This window comes from Camellia sinensis, chromosome 2 (assembly GCF_055761805.1).
Source record: "Camellia sinensis isolate YWXY chromosome 2, ASM5576180v1, whole genome shotgun sequence".
Taxonomy (NCBI): Eukaryota; Viridiplantae; Streptophyta; class Magnoliopsida; order Ericales; family Theaceae; genus Camellia; species Camellia sinensis.
Window position 1 is genome coordinate 181,817,200 of NC_138962.1, and position 20,657 is coordinate 181,837,856.

Below are 20,657 nucleotides of genomic sequence, written 5' to 3' on the forward strand. Positions count from 1 at the left end.
ATTAATTTGTTTCCTCATAAAACATTCATAGGCTAAAATTGATCTGATTGTTTGGAAGGTTGATTTTGAAAGATAGTTTAGATTTATGAATACAGCTAGTTGATTTTGGTTCAAATTTTACTATTTCTAACTTACATAGAAAGTTGATATACTCAACTTTAGTTCCAAAATTTCATTTGAATCTTCCTTTCTTGGTGTCGAGTTTATTATGGAACTTTGCTTTGCAAAGAATTCTCCTCTTTTTTTGTCAATTTTTTTTTTTTTAAATTCGGTATTCGGTTAATTAAACTGACTAATACCAATTAAAGCTAAGACAGAGCTTCGTATATATAGACTAATTCCAAAAAATTGTTAGCACCTAAAAAGTTTCAAACCAGAGACTTTGGAGGAAGTAAAATGTTGTTTTCTCAGATTTTGTCAACATCATCAAACTTTTTCAATTGTTCTTTACCTTCTTGTTATTGCTATATCTTATAATTTCTCTCTGATTTCATCATTGTGGTTTTTTTATTATATCTTATGGTAGAAATTAAATCGTTTTAAAAGTGGCATATACATACTGAGCAAGTCTATCAAAATATGAGATTTTGATACTTTATTAAAATGTGACATTAACACGATTGAAATATCAGGATCTATTATAAATTTTCTTCTGAAAATTACTTGCTAGCCCTTGCCGAACCCAAATGCCAAAACTTTCTCATTATGGGTGGCTTGCTAGATGGAATTCTCTCTTGCATTGTTACTCTAATATGCAACAAACTAGCAAATTAACACATCACATATTAATGTAAATAAAGCGTAACTTTTAAATCATATTAAAAACATATGTTATTATTATTTAACATGTAATGCATACACATGCAAACTATAAGCAGTTTAATATCAAGAACTGATACAACTTATTTTTTAAAACATACATCTGCACACTGCAAGCAAGTTTAATATAAAAAATAAAACAGTTTATTTTCTTAAAATCTAAGGAAATCGGAATAGTTTATTTTGAAGTCATTCCTTTGTCAATATATTACTTCTTCGACAATGAAACGACGATATTGATGACCTTATCGGATTTCTCTGAGCATAGATGATCAGCGACATAGTTTGTGAATTTTTTGAAAACATCGTCAACTATGAATTCTCCAAAATGACTAACCAGCAAAGGTTCAGTAACCGCTCTTACACAATTTGCAACATTTTTACCATTCCTATCCTTGTCAAACACAAAATGTTCATCATCATCGTAGTCAATAGCGTCCCACTCAGAAACTTCCAGCCTTTCAAGATTGAACGACCCCTCCTTTTCAATTATTGCTTTTACTTCATCCTTGTATGGATAATAAAAAGGAAAATTGAATGAATCAATAGCTTCCTTCTGAACAAGTCCCTACGATCAATAAAATAGCTGCTGTTACTTTTCGAATAGTTCTATAGAAAGACAATGAGCATTGTAAATTTAATTGGGATATATGAAGAGAAATGGATTAAACCTCAGTCACCAAGTCGAGCAGTGACTTTGTGAGCAATTCCCAGAGGATGCAACAATCTTTGTCAGTGGGATCTGCAATCCTCCTACCGAGAAACGTTAAAATCATAGGCCCGCCAACTACGATTTCCTCATAGCGCAAACTTAGAAATGTTGAGAAGTCCATTTGAAATTGCTTTAAATATGCTTCAAAAACTGTCGGTGGACTTGTTCTTGCTATGTATATATTTCCCTTGTTCTCCAGTCTTTCAGGAACCTATCATTAATTAAAAAAAAAAAAAAAAAAAATTTACTTCACATGTCGTGTTAATTAACTAATTTTGTTGTGATGTCAACACCACTTGCGCAATAAATAAAATTTAAAAAGTAAGATATGGTAACAATTTTATGGATGTTTTGTTTGTTTAAATTTGGAGTTCAATGTTTTCACCAAAGTTAATTTAGTTTGATTGTAAGCTAAGTTAATAAATGTTATTTCACCTTAGTACCCGTAATTTGATTTATACTTGATTTTTGTGAGCATATGTTTGATACAAGAAAGACAACACAAACCTGAGATAGCCAATGAACACTATAAGATGAATGAACAAAGTGCAAGCTCTTTCTTGGGAAAAGCCTACAATAAAAAGAACCAGGCACCCCTGATACGAAGCAAGCCCCGGGCAACTTTTCTTCTTTCTCCATTTTGATCTTCTCATAGAATGTTGGGAGCGATTTGAAAATGCTGTTGAAGTCATTTTGGGGAAGATCATTTAAACATATTTCAATCTCTGGTGCTTTGCAATTGTTTTGTTGCATCAAATTATGAATGATGTTAATTATTTGAGAGATGACTAAGAATGTGTTTGGTCCTGAAGAGCAACCCAAATCTGCTATTTTTAGGTGTTTTGGGAAGGCATCATTATTGCACACTTTCTTGAGGGTGTCTTCTAGAACTGGCATCGACATCAGTATTGCTGTTTTCTGAATAAACATATGCTTAAATTGTTTAGATGCCATAATAAATAAAAAGAATGAGTAAATAAAAATGATGTATTATTCTTTTTAAGTAATGTTGATTTTGGTGTACAAGGAAGAGTTGATAAACACTACAATAAATTAAGGTTTTAGACACAAAAAATAAGAGTTGAAATATCTTAATTTCCAAAAATGTCATTATTGTATTTTTGCGACAAAATTAGACATTTAATAATGAATTACTATTTTTTTGGGACCAAAAATTTTGTTCAAAAAGTAAATCTTTTGGCACAAAATTATTTTATCTCTAAAACTATATTTATTAGCGACATTTTCATTTTGTTGCTAAGGTCATTTTTTCCAACAAAATTTTCACTTGTAGAGATGAAAGAGTTTGGTCCGTAAAACACTTATATGATGTAGTGAAAGGTGATGCAAGGGTTTGCATCATAATTTTAAATAGTACTATCTGGACATATATCGGTATTGATTGCGGTGTCATATTATGAAGAGTATCAAACGATATGCATCTAAAATCATGATTGCGGTGTCATATTATGAAGAGTATCAAACGATATGCATCTAAAATCAACTGTCGCGGTCAGGAGTTTTTTAAAATTAACAGTCGCAAAAAAGTGCTTTATAGCAATTGAACTCGCCATATCAGGTGTGAAACTTGATACGTTTTGGGAATTGACCGATACACATGTGATTTTCATTTCAACCAATATACCGGAATGTACTGGAATGTATCGGTGTTAGAATGAAAAAACCAGATATGTATTGACCAATACGGTACATATTGATTGATATTTAAAAGGGATACTTACCAATTAGTCCTACTAACTAGACTTATTTATCTACAGGTTTTGATTGATAAATTTATTACTGTAAATTTATTTATAAAAATAAAAGAGATTAATAAATTTATCATTTGATGAATTTATCCTATTTATAAAAACAGAGAGAGAGAGAGAGAGAGAGAGAGAGAGAAAGAGAGAGAGAGAGAGACCTGAAGGGTTGAGTTATTGGCATAGCTAGTTTCTCCATTGCCTGCATTCATGTGAAGAACATTTTGGACCACCATGTTTCCTTTGTTTGCCGCCCTTGCCCTTCTGGTCTATATATAGATGACCTGTGGGCAAATACGACTTTTTCAACTTGAGATGAAATAATTTGGGGAGCTTCTATTTACACATCCACCTTCCCCTCTTTGCACACACTTCATAAAAATTATTTTTATTATAAATTTTTTTTTCAGGTGAAATTACTATTATAGACATTAAATAAACCCATTCGGAAGTTGATTGTCGAAAAAATAATAAAAATTCGGAAGTCTACTTCCGAACCATTTGTTTATTTTCGGAAAGCTACTTCCGAACCAATTACTTATTTTCGGAAATCTACTTCCGAACCAATTATTTATTGAAAAAGATGTGTAAAGAGGGGAATAGGTGTGTGTAAATAGAAGCTCCCAATAATTTGCTTGTCTTTTCATTAGCTTAAAAGTCTCACATTTTTTTTCTTCTTTTTTATGCTGCATTAGTTTTTTGAATTTTTAAGGAAAATATAACCAGCGTTTGATAGAGTTTGCTAAATATAATTTTAGAATAGAGTTATATTTTGAGTTTGTGAGTTTTGGAATTATGATTTGAGTATAAAAAATTTGTTTTGTTATGAGCTTTAAAAAGAGTTTTGAGTTGAGTGTTGAATTGAATTCTTAATGTTTGATATGACATGTGAAATAAGAAAATTTGTTTGGTTATGAGTTTTGGAAAGAATTTTCAAAACTTGATTCAAATTGTCATAACTCATAACTAAACATACTACTTAAAACTCTATTGAAAATTCTGATCAATACTCATAAGCAAACTCTTTTTAAAATTCAATTAAAAAAATTAATTATTAACAGAAAATAATATTAATCAATTTTTTTAATTGAAAATATTACGAAGGAAATAATTTTTTTTTTCAAAATAAATATTCAATTGCTGATTTAAAATAAATTTTTATCGTATAGTTGGTTTGAATTTTTTTAAAAATATTTTTCAGTTAAAATATTTTTATATTTTTAATAATTACTGTCACAAATTATTTGCTATTTATTGTATTGTTATTTTCAAATAAATGACCAAAAAATTTATCAGGTATTATCTATGTGGGAGTCAAAAAAAAAAAATTAAAATATTATTTTGTTAGCATCTATATAATTTACCAAACACAATTCAATTTTATTCAAATTTTTTTATTTGTTGATTTTCATCAATTTCGTGAAACATGCATCCTTCTTGTACGTCGTCATTTATATCATTTGTTCAAGCACCAACTTTTATATCAGAGGTTGACCCACCAACAACTTTACCATCTTCATAATTAATCTCATAATTTATCAATTTCTTTCTTGATGTTGATGTCTTATCTTCTTCACTTTCTCTTGGCAATTGCCACACACACAAAAAAATAAATAAATAAATAAAATAAAAAATAAAAAAATAAAAAAAAGTGCACTATAGCGGTCAGCTGGCCAGACATCCAAGAAGATGTTCGGAAGGACGACTGAGTAGACTTAAAAATTCAAAAACTGTATGAAAATGTGAGAGCTTTTGTCACGACTTGCTCTTCGTACCCAAGATTTGAGTATCGTGATGGCCAGTAACTAAAATTACCTTCGGCCAATTCTTGAACAAATAAATAAACGCGAGCGGAAGTAATATTTAAGTGAGGGTACCAAAATAATCATTGGAGCTTCTATTTTCTATTACAAAATTCATTGACCAAAATGCCGATATTTATATATAAAAATATCATAAAAGTGCTGTGTGTGTCTATTCCTCAGCCCCGCATCTAAGACTTTCCAAAAGTTATTTCTGAATCGCGTTGTTTCCTAAAAATTGGTAAACAGCTATAAGCACATGGTAGAGTGAGAAACATTATACCAAGAGTATAAGGGACACAAAATAATCATAGATAATTATGTAACTAAAATATTTAAGATAACTTAGTCTGAACAAATAATCATTTAAATAGCAAAACTGAGATTATGTAAATAAATATCCATAACCACAGTACCGAACAGAACAGAATAGAGGTCACAACAGTGACAGTTAGAACAGAGGTACGGATTTAATAGGTGGTTCATATGAATAATAGAGGTGGCTCCCACAATAGTATAATACTTATCTCCGCACAACACTTTGCTCTGCACAGAATAGAGGTCAATAGATTCTTGACAATAGAAGGCCACAAAGTGACCAAACAGAGCCAATGGTTATTTAAATCCCTCAAGGCTTGGGACTCCCGTGGTGATACTTACAAAACATAATTGTATATAAGGTTATAGTCAAATATTCTTTAAAATATAAACAAACATATTCATAGGTTTCATTTTAACAAATAGAATTCAGAAATTAATCCACGTAATCGAAATATTAATATAATTAATAATAATTTATAAAACATAACTTATATAAAATAAATTATGATAAATCAAAACATACATAAAATATATTATGATAATTCAAAATATAATATAACTCACCTTAACTTTAATACCTCATTATTTCTTTCTACTATCAAAAGTCGTCTCGATTTCCACTATTTTTTCTTTCCTTCTCTTACTTTCTTTCCCTTATCTTCCTCTCCTCCTTTTCCTTTTCTTTCCTTTCTTTCATTCCCTTTCTTTCTTTTCCTTCCACACATATCACCTCCTCTCTACTTATTTATAGGGAGGTGACAACGTTATCCGCGCGAATCCATCCACAGATCCGATAATAAATTATAAAAATTTATATTTATTTTTAATAAATATTTAAAGTAATTACATTTTGATTCAATTTTTTAATATAAATTAATCTCTAATTAAATTACATTCTATCGTATATTAACAGAAAATTAATTATTTATTTTATTATCACATCTATTATTATTATTATTATTATTATTATTATTATTATTATTTATTTATACTTTGACCCTTAAATTTTTACTAATTATATTATTTTACAAAATTACAAATAATAATACAAAATCAATCGTATATTTTTCTAACTGTGATTAAATAATATTAATATAAATTTTACAGAGTAATTAAAAATCTAGGTTGTTACAATCTTCCCTCCTTTTAAAATTTCGTCCTCGAAATTTGTCATAAGTGTAGATTATCCGCTGCGCACTTTGATAAATATATATTAGATGATTAATCTGATAAAAAATATTACCTCAAAAAATTTTTTTTACCAAAAATAACTCACTGTCTAGTTGTCAAACATTGTTTTGGGCTAAAATGAGAAACAATCAGTAACTTTAAAAACTTTTCATTAGTTTTATTTCGGAAAAAAAAAATAAAAAAAATAAAATGAGAACACAATCAAACAAGCGACTGGAATTGAAATGACAAAATCATATGTAAGAGTTGAAGGAATTTAAGATGAACGCCCTTTCTTTTATTCGTGAACTTTCCTCTGACGAAAAATAGTTTTAAAATTGGTATCTTTATAATTTGAACCCACTTTTAAAAAGTTGAAATAATTTTTTTTTTTCGAATACTAAACTGAAAATTATATGTATTTAATTATATTATAATTTTGGTGGGTGCTTGAGCCTGACACCCTCGGTTTCTTTTCCTTCTTTTGCTATAACAAATATAAATTATATTTAATATCCTTCACAATTTAGGAACACAAATATATATATATATATATATATAATCATAATATAATTAAATCGACTAACAAAATATAATATTTAGGTACTAATTACCCGCTATCTTACTTCTTAAATATGTGTGTGTCCTATGCTCCAATGATGATTTATTTATTTTTTTATAAACCATTACTCTAATACCACTTGTCACGATCCGCTCCCCGTACTCAAGGGTTGAGCATCGTGATGGCCAGCAACTAAAATTATCTCTGACCAATTCTTGAACAAATAAATAAACGCACGCGGAAGTAATATTTAAGTGAGGGTACCAAAATAATCATTGGAGTTTCTATTTTCTATTACAAAATTCATTGACCAAATTGCCGATATTTATATATAAAAATATCATAAAAGTGTTGTGTGTGTCTATTCCGCAGCCCCGCATCTAAGACTTTCCAAAAGTTATTTCTGAATCGCATTGTTTCTTGAAAATTGGTAAACAGCTATAAGCAGATGGCAGAGTGAGAAACATTATACCAAGAGTATAAGGGACACAAAATAATCATAGATAATTATGTAACTAAAATATTTAAGATAACTTAGTCTGAACAAATAATCATTTAAGTAGCAAAACTGAGATTATGTAAATAAATATCCATAACCACGATACCGAACAGAACAGAACAGAGGTCACAACAGTGACAGTCAGAATAGAGGTACGGATTCAATAGGTGGTTTATATGAACAATAGAGGTGGCTCCCACAATAGTGTAACATTTATCTCCGCACAACACTTTGTTCTGCACAAAACAGAGGTCAATAGATCCTTGACAATAGAGGGCCACAAAGTGACCAAACAAAGCCAATAGTTATTTAAGTCTCCCAAGACTTGGAACTCACGTGGTAATACTTACAAAACATAATTGTATATAAGGTTATAGTCAAATATTCTTTAAAATATAAACAAACATATCCATGGATTTCATTTTAACAAATAGAGTTCAGAAATTAATGCACGTAATCGAAACATTAATATAATTAATAATAATTTATAAAACATAACTTGTATAAAACAAATTATGATAAGTAAAAACATACATAAAATATATTATAGTACCTCAAGATATAATATAAATCACTTTAATTTTAATATCTCACTCATTTTTTTCTACCACCAAAGACAGTCTCAATTTCTATTATTTTTTCCTTCCTTTTCTTTCCCTTGTCTTCCTTTTTCCTTTTTCCTTTTTCCTTTTTCTTTTCTTTCTTTCTTTCCCTTTCTTTCTTTTCCTTCCACACATATCACCTCCTCGCTATACAGGGAGGTGACAACGTTATCCGCGCGAATCCTCCCATATATTCGATAATAAATTATAAAGATTAATACTTGTTTATAATAAATATTTAAAGTAATTATATTTTGATTCAATTTTTTAATATAAATTAATTTATAATTAAATTATACATTATTATATATCAACAGAAAATTAATTATTTATTTTACTACCATATCTATTATTATTATTGTTATTATTATTTATTTATACTTTGACTCTTAAATTTTTACTAATTATATTATTTTATAAAATTACACATAATAATACAAAATCAATCGTATATTTTTCTAACTGTAATTAAATAATATTAGTATAAATTTTACAGAATAATTAAAAATCTGAGTTATTAAGCTTTGGTTGGGAAGTTTGTTTTGGAAGAAGTTCTGCCAAACGTGAAACAGAAACGTGTTTTGAAATGTGTGGTGAAATTAATTTTTGAAAACCCCATCCAAATGGTTTGTTCACGTGAAGGGGTGAAATTGTGATTGGAAAACTGTACCAAACACCGCCGTAATTTTCCTTATTGGATTCCCATAAAAAAAAATAACGAAAAAATACGAATATTTCCCATGGAAATGCATAGGCAAACCATTTTCATTTTTTCTTCCTTTTTCTGTTCCAACCCAAGGACTAAATAAGTTGCTTGTGAATCACATCTGTTAAACTTTTTATTTTATTTTATTTTATTTTATATATCTATTAATTTTTTCTTTATCATTTTCTAAGCACAAGTAGGTTGTTTATTTGATTGATTTTATTTATTTATTTCTTCTTTTCGTTTTGCTACACAAATCTTAGATCGAAAAAGAGCCTTTAGATATATAATTACTGTATTTTATGAAAAATTATTTATTGCTCCAAAGACAATAACACATGATGCAACAATTTAATTTTTATTAATTAAAACAATAATGCTTGAGACCACTAAAAATAGTACTCTAAAAGCACCACTAGTGATGTGGCAATGGACGGGGCCCACTGCTTGTGTCTTGTTTTTTTTTTTTTTTTTTTTTTTTTTTTTTTTTTAAATGCTTGCCAACTCATTAGTGGTGCTTTAAAGCACCACTTTTAGTGGGATGTATCATTACCCGTATTCAACGCTGATATATACACCCAGTGGGGGTCGACCCCCAGTGAGGTGGCGACCCTTTATTCGCTGAAAACACAAAAAAAAAAAAAAAACTGTTTTTTTTGGGCCAATCCCGGAGTGACACCTCACTGGGGGTCGACCCCCAGTGGGGGTAGAAAGCATTTTTGTACCCGTATTGGAGGGTGTTATTGGACTTGTAGGAATTTATCACGGGTCTTGTTTTGATAATCTGAACCGTTGAATGTGTAGAACTCGCCGAGTAATATATATACACATAAAATCACATTGATCAGATATCGATAGCTATATGATTAATTTAGTTTTGTATAAAAAAATGAAAAATGAAAAGTGAAAAAATAAATGATTGATAGAAATGTGATCCGATGAAATAGCTATCGATATCTGATCAACATAATTTTTTACAAGCATATAATACTTGACGAGTTTTACATATTAACGGTTCAAATTATCAAAATGAAACCAGTGATAAACCTCTATAGATCTAACAACACCCTTTAATCCGATCACCAAGGGAAGGAAAACCAATCTCTAGGAGACTCTTCCCTGACTTCGCCCTCTTTTAGTGACCATTGTTGCCATACATGATTGTACCTGCTAGACTCTTTTTCTACTCCGGTCTGCTCTGTTCCTTCCGATTATTTTGTTTTACAAATTTCATTTTTAATATTGAATTAGACATTTTCCTGTAGTGGGATTGGAGAGTAAAAAAACGGAGGCCGAAAGTGTGTTATACTTGAATAGAATTAGTTTTTAATTAATTTACTTTTGCACATTCTTGTGTATGAATTTAGAAATCAATCGTTACAAATTATATTGACTTATTTATTTTTGAGAAAATTACGATAGTAATCCTTATATAACGCTCCAAAATAAATAATAATATCCCATCTCATAATATTTCTTATAAATAATTAATAAACTCATATCTTATATTCCATTCATAATCTTGATCGTACAAAAGATGACATATGCAGTATACATTTATAAATTTTAAATCCTGAATCTATGACATGGATACACGAATTTAAAATAAAAATAAAATCAAGTAATCATATGTCCTAATTGCGACATCTTTCCAAATTAACACTGTGGGGAAGTGGTTTGTAAATACTCTTTAGATCTTGGGAGACGCTAGTGATCCTCAGCTAATCACCTGAAAATAAATAAACACTCCAGTCAGGAGTGCCGGAATTAGCACTCTGACGGACAAGTTAGTTCAGACGCTCAGGATAGCCCATTTACCAGTTTTGTGAAGTGATTCTTACATACCTTTCTATAACCGTTGTTCCTGTATTTATACCTGTTCTTCTTGATCCTCGGGGCCAGGGCCTACTTTTTAATCATTATCCTTTCCTTTATTCGGCCCTAAGTGCTTATACTTTATTCGGCACATATATTTTATTCGGCTCCCTGCTCTCGTAGGATATAGCCGATTAATATCAGTCTTTCAAAGATACACACCATCTGATCTTTCCATTATTCGGCCCCCACAATTGCCCCCGAACTCCCCATTGACGGAAGTTAATCGGCGTGTTCGGTCTTGAATTGGAAAGGTTAAAAGAGGTCAGGCGGTTTCGCGTACCCCAATATAGATGTCAGGATGCGCACACCTTTTCGTTCATCATTACGCTTTCCTACCTCAACCTTGCGTCTCGCATTTATTGTGATTTGAAATTTCAGTCCTTTCGAATGCACAGTTCGTCGAGTATACGAGACTCTTGGACCGCCAGCAGATATCCCTTCTCTGACTCCCATTCTCTGCAACTCTTCTCCGTCTACCCCCGTCTCCCTTGTTCCTCGTAAGTCTTCTTCTCTTTTCTTTGCAATCTTACTTTTTGTTTATCGCTTTCATTTTGGTGAACCCTTTATTCCCCGTGAAAATGGCCAAACACTTGAAAGACCTCCTTTTTGAGAGTCGTGTCTCCGGATTCCGGCGACACTTTTCCATCCCCGACGATGTTCATCTATCTCTAGTGACGGACAACAGTCTGGATATAGAGAGAGAGGATCAAAATTCAATCGTCTTTCCTCTCCTATCCATTGCAGAGGGCGGGGTTCGCGTTCCCCTACATCCGTTCCTTAGGCCCGTCCTCCGCTACTGGGGTTTGATTCCTTCTCAGCCCAACGCGACCTTTTTTCGGATCGTAATGGGGATCGTAGAGTTGAACCGGCGCCTCAGGATCGACCTTGGGGTTCCGGCCATTCGGCACTGCTATGCTTTAGCCAAATCTTTCGGTTGGCTTGGGTGGTACTTTCTTAGAGCCAAGGATACTGACCATCATTTGGTAACCATGCTCGCTAGTTCTGGCAAGCGTGTGGATGACGTAATGGTCAATATCCGAGGGAACTGAAAATTTGGCGAAGGCGAGGATCGCCTAGACCCTATTCCCAAACGGATGGGTGAACCAGGTTGCTGTGTGCCTCCTTGTGTTTTACTGAACTTTTCTTTTACTCGGCTTTCCCCCTGTGTCTAACCCCTTGCCTTTGCAGACAGTAATTTGAAGAAGATTCTGGTTTCTGCCGACGACGCGGTCCTTTCACAGGTTGCGATTGCACTCGGATACTTCGGCCGTGCGAACTTACAGAAGCAAGGGAAAGCGGCCCACATACTTCTTCGATACGAGCCTACTTACACTACTTTTTTGGCCGCTGACAATATTCCAATTCCATTCGACGATCGACAACTTGCGGCTCTTATTTTCCCTAGCTTCAAGAGTCTCAGACAAGTTGGCCTCGAGGCCTCTAACTCGGGGCAAGACGTCGAGCCGGTGGTAGAGGTAGTCGCCGAACCAGACAGAGAGTTCGCTGAGGAGGTCGAAGAGATTGGCGAGGCCCTAAACTCGGCGTTTGAGACAGCCAGACATAGTCAGCCTACCTCGCCGTCCAGTTTGGGTCGGGCCGAGTTTTCTTTTGGAGATATTTTTGGAGGTTTGGGAGATTTACCCGGCGATTTTTTTGAAGGTATAGTTGGGGAAAGCCTCACGCAAATGGCTCGAGAGAAAAATGTCGAGCGTGTGGCCGCCCGAAAAAAGGCCGAGGCCGCCCGTTCTGGACCTGCCTTGGTTGAGTCTTCCGAACCCGTTATTGAAGAGCCGGCTAAGATTGTTGAGGCCGAAAAGGCAAAAAAGGTCGAACAATCGGTCATTAATGAACGGTTGATTCCGGAAGAGCGGGGCAAGAAGCGTAGCGCCGAGGGAGAGGCCGGTTCAGAAGATAGTTTTGCCGACAAAAGGCCTCGCTTAGAAGAATCAGACGTGGTTGTTCCTTTTATTGTTCAGCCAAAGATTAGACACACGCCGATTCCTTCTGATGCATACATCATTACCGACCTGGCGGTAGCCTTGAGCCTGGCAGCGTCAGTCTCCCTACCAGCTAATAAGGCGTCCTTCATGCTGTGCCAGATTTGGTGGCCATAGCCCTATCTGCGCAGTCGGCCCTTTTGGTAGGTGAACTTTGACTTGTTTTGATTTTGGTTGCCTATGGCATCTAACGATTGCAACTCGTTTTGCAGACGGTCGGCAAGATCGCTGACTTGGGCCGCCGCCTACATGACGCCCTTGAGAGGATTGACTGTTTGCAGTCGGAAGTGGTCGATCAAAAGAGCAGGGTCGAGTTTGAGATGATGAGGGCCGCTATAGAGGCTACGCGAGCCGAAGCCGAAGCGGAAAGGGCTCGGGCTGCCGATCAGCACCGTTCTAAAGTCAAAGATAGGGCGAACGTGAGCAAAGAATCACTTAGGCTAGCCGAGGAGGCGCTTACCAGGATGGAGATTGAGTTGGCAGAGTTGAAGGCGGCCAAGGAAAAGGCAGAACCTGAGGCTTCTGCCGCATTCGAAGTAGGAAAAGGCACCGCCTTCAAAGAATACGTAGATGAAGTCCCCAGGTTTGAGAATCGGGGGTTCAAACATGGGCGGCTCAAGGCCCTTGGTGTCGCTGGAGCTACATTGGCCTTGCCAATTCCTTATAAGCAGGTGGACGTTAAGCCACTTGAGTCTGACCCCGAGGATTAATCTGGGAGTCAGTCGAATTTTATGAAATACTTTCCCCTTTTGTCACGACCCAAACCCGGCCCTATGGGTTTAGCACCGTAACCGGCCAGTAATCTGAGATTACCAAAGGCCTGCTTAACAGTAATACAGTAAAACAGAGTACAGGGCCTGGCGGAAGCCAATACAGTAAATAAATAGTGTCCATTGAGCTGTGACAGTCTGTATGCAAAAAGGCTTTTCATACATTTATACAAAAACAGTATACACAATATTTACATTTATTCAGACTAGGGACCCGACCTAGATAACAGTACAGTAACACTCGGTCTGTACAGAGCAGTAAAACAGTACAAAACAGTACAGAAGGGGAAAAACAAACAAAACACCCCCAAGCCATAGCATGGCAACTAGGAACCTCGCAGTGAGGCACAAAGGCTGGCTTGACAAAACTGGAGTAACCCTGACGCCTCTAGCTGCGGTCTGGTGCCTGAACACCTACATATATATATGAGCAGTGAGCTAAAGCCCAGTGAATAACATAAAGCGTAAAGGGGTTTAGAATGAATGTCCTTACAGTAATGAAAACAGTTCAGTTCAATCAGTAATTCAGTTGCTCAGTACAGTAAACAGTCATATGTGGTACATCCATTAGCATAACAGTAACAGTAGGTCTTAAAAGACCGAACAGTAATGATGGCCATCAGTCAGTAAACAGTAGTGGTTCCACAAGGAAACCGACAGAGATCTCTGTGACAGTAACAGTAACAGTAAACCGTAGATACTAAGGATGCCACAGTACAGTTCAGAAATAAAGGACATACATTCATTCAGTAAATAATACCAGTTCAGTAAACAGTTCAGTTCAGTATTCAGAAGATAATCAGTTGAACATATCTTTACACAATTGTTACTCACAGAGTTCTGGGCTACAGTATGCTAGAGCGTGTCTCCCCAGTTGCCAACCCTACACAGTTCACAGGTTGAACACACTAAGCTACACAGTTGGGAAATCTCATAACTTAATCCCTAATTTGCCTTGGTGTGTTCTACAATGATATCCTCATCAAGGTGCCTTAAACTAGGCCTAAGAATGCCTAGGATGGGATGAGGATGCAAAAATACACTTAGAAAACATTTCGCAAACTTTGCTGAAAATAGGGGCTTCGCTCGAGCGAGACTTTCTACGCTCGAGCGTAAGTCCAAAATCAAAGGCTTCGCTCGAGCGAGGAATCCTTCGCTTGAGCGGTCTGCAAAACAGTAAAAGTACTGGATGCTGAAATTTTACGCGCGATGGTCGCTCGATGGTCGCTCGAGCGGAGCCCTGGACAAAGGTGCTCGCTCGAGCGGGGAATCCTTCGCTCGAGCGAGGAAGCCAAATCTGGAATTTCCAGATTTGCCTCCCAAGCTCAAACCAAGCATTCAACCACTCCAAACTCGACCTCTTGGGCCCAAATTCTGGAAAACATCATTAAATTCAATGTATAACAAGTTTCAAAGCTCAATTCATGAATTCAAGCCCCAAAGGTGAGTCAATTAGAACCACATTCAAACCCATTTTCAAGAACAACATTCAAACATGCATGAATGAGTTTTAAACCAAATTGAAGCTCCAAAGCTTGCTCAAATGAGCTCATTTCTTTCCAAAACCAGATGAAAACATGGTCTATAACAACAATATGAGCATGCATGTACCAATGTCTATGTAATCAACCTCAAAATGCAATAATACTAACATGCATACAAGAGGTGAGCTTCAATCCAACATGTATGCACCAAAACATGGCTTAACTCTACAATTAGAGCATGAATTGTGCAAGAATGAACTCAAGAACAGCAACAAGAAGATGGATGTCCTACCTTAGTCTTGTAGAATTAGGAGTGAGGGAGCTCAAATATGCAAATACACTTCAATTACCAAGCAATTCTTCAAGTTTCCAAGGAATTCAAGGTGAATTCACTCTAACTCCCTACCTCTCTCTCTCTAGTCGGTGGTGTGCTCAACAAGAGCTGATGAAATGTGTATGTGTGAGCATAATGAGAATCAAAGATGATCCAAGTAGTGGGCTACTTAAGTGGCAAAATGGTAATTAAGTCCAACTCTATAATTAGCTTAATTTAATCTAATTTAATCATACCTAATCAATTTTCAGATAATTATACTATAAAATCACATAAATTATGAGGGTCACGTAACATCAATCGGTTTCTAGTTCGGCCGCCGATAAGGCCGTCAAATAGCAGTTTAAACATATAAACATGAACAGATAATCAGACAATCAAACAGATAGAATGCAATTAACTAACATATACTCAGTCAATTCAGTTCCAGTTTCAGTCAGTCAGTTCAGTACTTTTAATCAGTTCAATTATCGGTCAGTTATCAGTCATTATCAGTTCCGTTTAACAGTAACTGGTGATCAATCAGTCATTAATCAGTAATCAGTATGAGGGTTGTTACAGTCTCCCCTCCTTATAAAGAGTTTAGTCCTCTAAACTCGAGTTACCTTCATTCTGGAAGAAAACAGGATTCAGTGGAAACAGTTCAGGATATCGTTTAGCCATGTCATCTTCCCTTTCCCAAGTGGCATACACGCCACCATGGTTCTGCCAGTCAACTTTCACTAACGGGATCTCTTTGTTCCTCAGTTTCTTGATCCGTCGGTTTACAATCTGTATAGGCCGTTCCTCGTAAGTGTAGTCATCACTCAACACTACGTGGGTAGGCTCTGTTGCATGGAAGGGATCCCGAAGGTAGTCTCTTAACATAGAAATGTGGAAGACGTTATGCATATGCTCCATTTCAGGAGGGAGCGCAACTTGATACGCCACCGGATTGATTTTCTCAATGATCTCATATGGTCCGACGTATCTCGGTGCTAACTTGCCTTTGACTCCAAAACGAGTCTGGCCTTTCATTGGTGTCACTTTCACAAAAACGTGATCACCCACTTCATACTCTCTGTCCCGTCTTCTGACATCTGCATAACTTTTCTGTCTACTCTGTGCAGTTTTCAGTCTCTACTGTATCAGTTTCACTTTTTCAGTTGTTTCATACACGATCTCGGGCCCAAGCAACGGCCCATCTCCAACTTCTGCCCAGCAGATTGGAGATCTACATTTTCTGCCATACAATGCCTCGAAAGGCGCCATGCCAATACTCGAATGGTAGCTGTTGTTATACGCAAATTCAGCTAAGGGCAAATGGCTTTCCCAGTCTCCCTGAAAATCAAGGACACACATTCTCAGTAAATCCTCCAGAGTTTGGATGGTCCTTTCTGATTGGCCATCTGTCTGAGGATGATAGGCACTACTCAGTCTCAGTTCAGTACCCAGTGCAGTTTGTAGGCTTTGCCAAAACCTCGATGTAAACTTCGAATCCCTGTCAGAAACAATAGACACAGGCACTCCATGCAGTCTTACAATTTCATCAATATAGATAACAGCCAATTTGTCCGCATTATAGATTGTCTTGACAGGTAAGAAGTGAGCAGATTTGGTTAGTCTATCAACAATAACCCAAATTGAATCCATACCTTTTCTGGAGCGAGGTAACCCAACGATAAAATCCATCGTGATATGCTCCCATTTCCACTCTGGTATGGGTAGGGGTTGCAATAGTCCGGCAGGTCGTTGATGTTCAGCTTTGACCTGTTGGCAATGAAGACATTTGGATACAAAATCAGCAATTTCTTTCTTCATTCCCGGCCACCAGAAATTCTGTTTCAGATCTTGGTACATTTTCGTATTCCCCGGATGGATAGACAATTTCGAATTGTGGCCTTCTTGCAGAACTCTTCTTTTCAGTTCAGTATCATTCGGTACACACAGTCTTTCTTGAAATTTCAGTACATTATTCTCACATTTGAATCCCGGTCTCGGTTTAGATTCTCTTTCTTCGATGATCTTTTTCAAGAAGTCATCCAGTTGCTGTTTCTCTTTAATCTCCTCAATCAGCGCCGGTTGAGCAGAAATAGCAGCTAAGATTCCACCTTGTTCTCGTAAAACAATTTCGATTTCAGATTTTTCAAGGTCACAAAGCAACTCTTTCTGTCCTGTAAGCAAACAGGCTAAGTTTCCAATCGACTTCCGGCTCAATGCATCGGCAACGGTATTGGCTTTTCCCGGATGGTACAATATCTGTAGGTCATAGTCTTTAATCAGTTCCAGCCATCTCCGCTGTCTCATATTCAGTTCTTTCTGTGTGAAGAAATACTTTAAACTCTTGTGGTCGGTGTATACTTCACATGTCACCCCGTACAGATAGTGACGCCAGATTTTCAATGCAAACACCACCGCAGCCAGTTCCAGATCATGGGTCGGGTAGTTCTTTTCATGTGGTCTCAGTTGTCGGGAAGCATAAGCTATAACCTTCCCATTCTGCATTAAAACACATCCCAAACCCTTATGAGAAGCATCACTAAATACAGTATAACCATCCGTACCTGAAGGTAAAGTCAAAACTGGTGCAGTCACAAGTCGAGTTTTCAACTCCTGGAAAGCAGATTCTCTTTGGTCGGTCCAGTCAAATGATGTCCCCTTTTGAGTTAACTGAGTCAATGGTAGAGCAATTTTGGAGAAATCTTTGACAAATCTTCTGTAATATCCAGCCAGTCCCAAAAAGCTTCGGACTTCAGTCACATTTGTTGGTCTAGGCCAGTTCACTACAGCTTCAATTTTCTGCGGATCAACAGAAATTCCATCTTTGCTAACAACATGCCCCAAAAACATAACATGGTCAAGCCAAAATTCACATTTAGACAGTTTAGCATACAGTTTCTGTTCTCTTAAGGTTTGTAGGGCAAGTCTCAGATGATGTTCATGCTGTTCTATACTTTTGGAGTAAATCAATATGTCATCGATAAATACAACAATAAAGTCATCAAGGTATGGTTTAAAAATTCTGTTCATGAGGTCCATAAAAGCAGCTGGTGCGTTCGTGACTCCAAAAGGCATAACTAGAAATTCATAATGTCCATACCTTGTTCTAAAAGCAGTTTTATCAATGTCTTCCGGTTTAACCTTCAGTTGATGATACCCCGATCTGAGATCAATCTTAGAAAACACTTGTGCACCCTGTAACTGATCAAATAAATCATCAATGCGTGGCAATGGGTATTTGTTCTTTACAGTTACCTTATTCAGTTCACGGTAGTCGATGCACAGTCTCAGTGAGCCATCTTTCTTCTTGACAAACAAAACAGGAGCACCCCATGGCGAAGTGCTAGGTCTGATAAACTTTTTGTCTAACAGTTCTTGCAGTTGCACTTTCAGTTCTTTCAGTTCAGTTGGAGCCATTCGGTAGGGAGCTTTAGAAACTGGTTGTGTTCCGGGAATCACATCAACGGTAAATTCAATCTCCCTATCAGTCAAATCTCCTGGAAGATTATCTGGAAAAACATCTGGAAATTCCCTGACTATAGGGATACAATTCACATCAGTTTTAACACTATCATCAGTAGACACAGTCAGTACAGAACACAGATATCCTTTACACCCCTTTCTAATTAATTTAACAGCTTTTACTGACGAAATCAAATACGGAGGAGGTACTACTCCACTCCCATTAAACACAAATTCAGGCAAACCAGGTGGACGGAAAACAACTTGCTTGGTCACACAGTCAATAGTGGCATGATATTTTTGTAACCAATCCATCCCCAATATTACGTCAAAATGATCAATGTTCAATGGCAGTAAATCAATAAACAGATGCATATCCCCAACAATAATTTCACATGCGGGGTACATATAAGCACATGTCATGGATCCCCCTACGGGTGATGATACGGCTAGCAGATAGTTCATGGGTTGTGCTTGCCTTTCTTAAATTTGAAACCCTGCCTTTTTCCATGCCATTCAGTCGTTGGTGTTTCAGATTGTTTCACTGCTGCAATGTTCGACTCGGCCATCAATGCCCGGTCGAGAACACCCACAAAAGTCGGTAACTTCAAAACATTTATCCGGTCAAGTATTGCCACATTAAGGCCACCTTCAAATTTTCTGGCCTTCTTATACTCAGTATCCACCATGTGCGGTGCATAACAGGCAAGTTCAGTAAATTTGGTTTCATATTCTGCAACGGACATTGTGCCCTGCTTCAGCTGTTCAAATTCGGTCACTTTTCTATCCCTGACACACTGAGGGAAGTACTTTTCAAAGAAGGACTCCTTGAACTGAGCCCAAGTCATAACAGTATTTGTTTCGCGAATCAACATCCACCACCTTCTAGCTTCTTCTTGAAGGGTGAAGGTAGCTAACAATACCTTGTTCGCTTCCGAGCACGGAAACACTTCAAATAATTTCTCTGTTTCCAGAACCCAAGCTTCAGCTTTTAGCGGTTCAAGGCCTCCCTGAAAGGATGGCGGTTTCATTTTGCTGAACTTCTGGGTCAAAGCAATTATGTCCCCATCATTCGCATTCGCATTAAGTTCCGGCTGTACCGGAGGAGGAGGAGGTTGTTGGTTCTGTTGTTGTTCAAGTCTAGCAGTTATCAGTTCTATCATTCTTTCCATTCTTTCCATTCTTGCCTCGGTAGATGAGGACTCAGGTTCATTTGCATTGTCCATTTCACTATACGCAGTTATAACAGTTTTAAACATAAGCAGTCATTTGTTTACCAGTTTAACACATTAACAGATATTCAGTCATAACATAACCACACACTTATCATGCTCATGAGATGTCCTAATTACTTTTTCTAGGACACCCTATAGCTCATTTGGACACGTGTGTGCGGTATAACTCGTGGTAAGTATGGCTCTGATACCACTCTGTCACGACCCAAACCCGGCCCTATGGGTTTAGCACCGTAACCGGCCAGTAATCTGAGATTACCGAAGGCCTGCTTAACAGTAATACAGTAAAATAGAGTACAGGGCCTGGCGGAAGCCAATACAGTAAATAAATAGTGTCCATTGAGCTGTGACAGTCTGTATGCAAAAAGGCTTTTCATACATTTATACAAAAACAGTATACACAATATTTACATTTATTCAGACTAGGGACCCGACCTAGATAACAGTACAGTAACACTCGGTCTGTACAGAGCAGTAAAACAGTACAAAACAGTACAGAAGGGGGAAAAACAAACAAAACACCCCCAAGCCATAGCATGGCAACTAGGAACCTCGCAGTGAG

General features: G+C 36.3%; 2 protein-coding genes across 3 annotated transcripts in view; one reads left to right on the forward strand and one right to left on the reverse strand.

Moving 5' to 3' along the window:
* The window catches only part of LOC114321179 (pyrophosphate--fructose 6-phosphate 1-phosphotransferase subunit alpha), a 51,944-nt gene that overhangs the window by 8,838 nt on the left and 22,449 nt on the right, over positions 1-20,657 (forward strand). The gene's annotated exons all lie outside the window — the stretch shown is intronic.
* Positions 899-6,146, reverse strand: LOC145789410 (S-adenosyl-L-methionine:benzoic acid/salicylic acid carboxyl methyltransferase 3-like). 2 transcript variants are annotated; one of them, XM_082916292.1, is made up of 5 exons: positions 5,996-6,146; positions 3,456-3,578; positions 2,039-2,449; positions 1,491-1,742; positions 899-1,387 (listed from the first exon to the last, which is right to left on the reverse strand). In XM_082916292.1, the coding sequence occupies exons 2-5, from the start codon at positions 3,528-3,530 to the stop codon at positions 1,028-1,030; spliced, it is 1,098 nt and encodes a 365-aa protein (XP_082772418.1). In that variant the 5' UTR covers positions 3,531-3,578; positions 5,996-6,146; the 3' UTR covers positions 899-1,027. The 2 variants fall into 2 exon arrangements, with proteins under 2 accessions (XP_082772418.1, XP_082772417.1); XM_082916291.1 differs by having other exon boundaries at positions 5,982-6,138.

What these genes read in the sequence shown, in the direction of transcription:
- LOC145789410 (XM_082916292.1), bottom strand. Translation starts at nt 3,530, where the DNA reads ATGGTGGTCCAAAATGTTCTTCACATGAATGCAGGCAATGGAGAAACT. An exon ending in CCAATAACTCAACCCTTCAG is followed by an intron (nt 2,450 to 3,455) that starts GTCTCTCTCTCT and finishes ATGTTTATTCAG; the next exon opens with AAAACAGCAATACTGATGTC. An exon ending in TGCTCGACTTGGTGACTGAG is followed by an intron (nt 1,388 to 1,490) that starts GTTTAATCCATT and finishes TATTGATCGTAG; the next exon opens with GGACTTGTTCAGAAGGAAGC.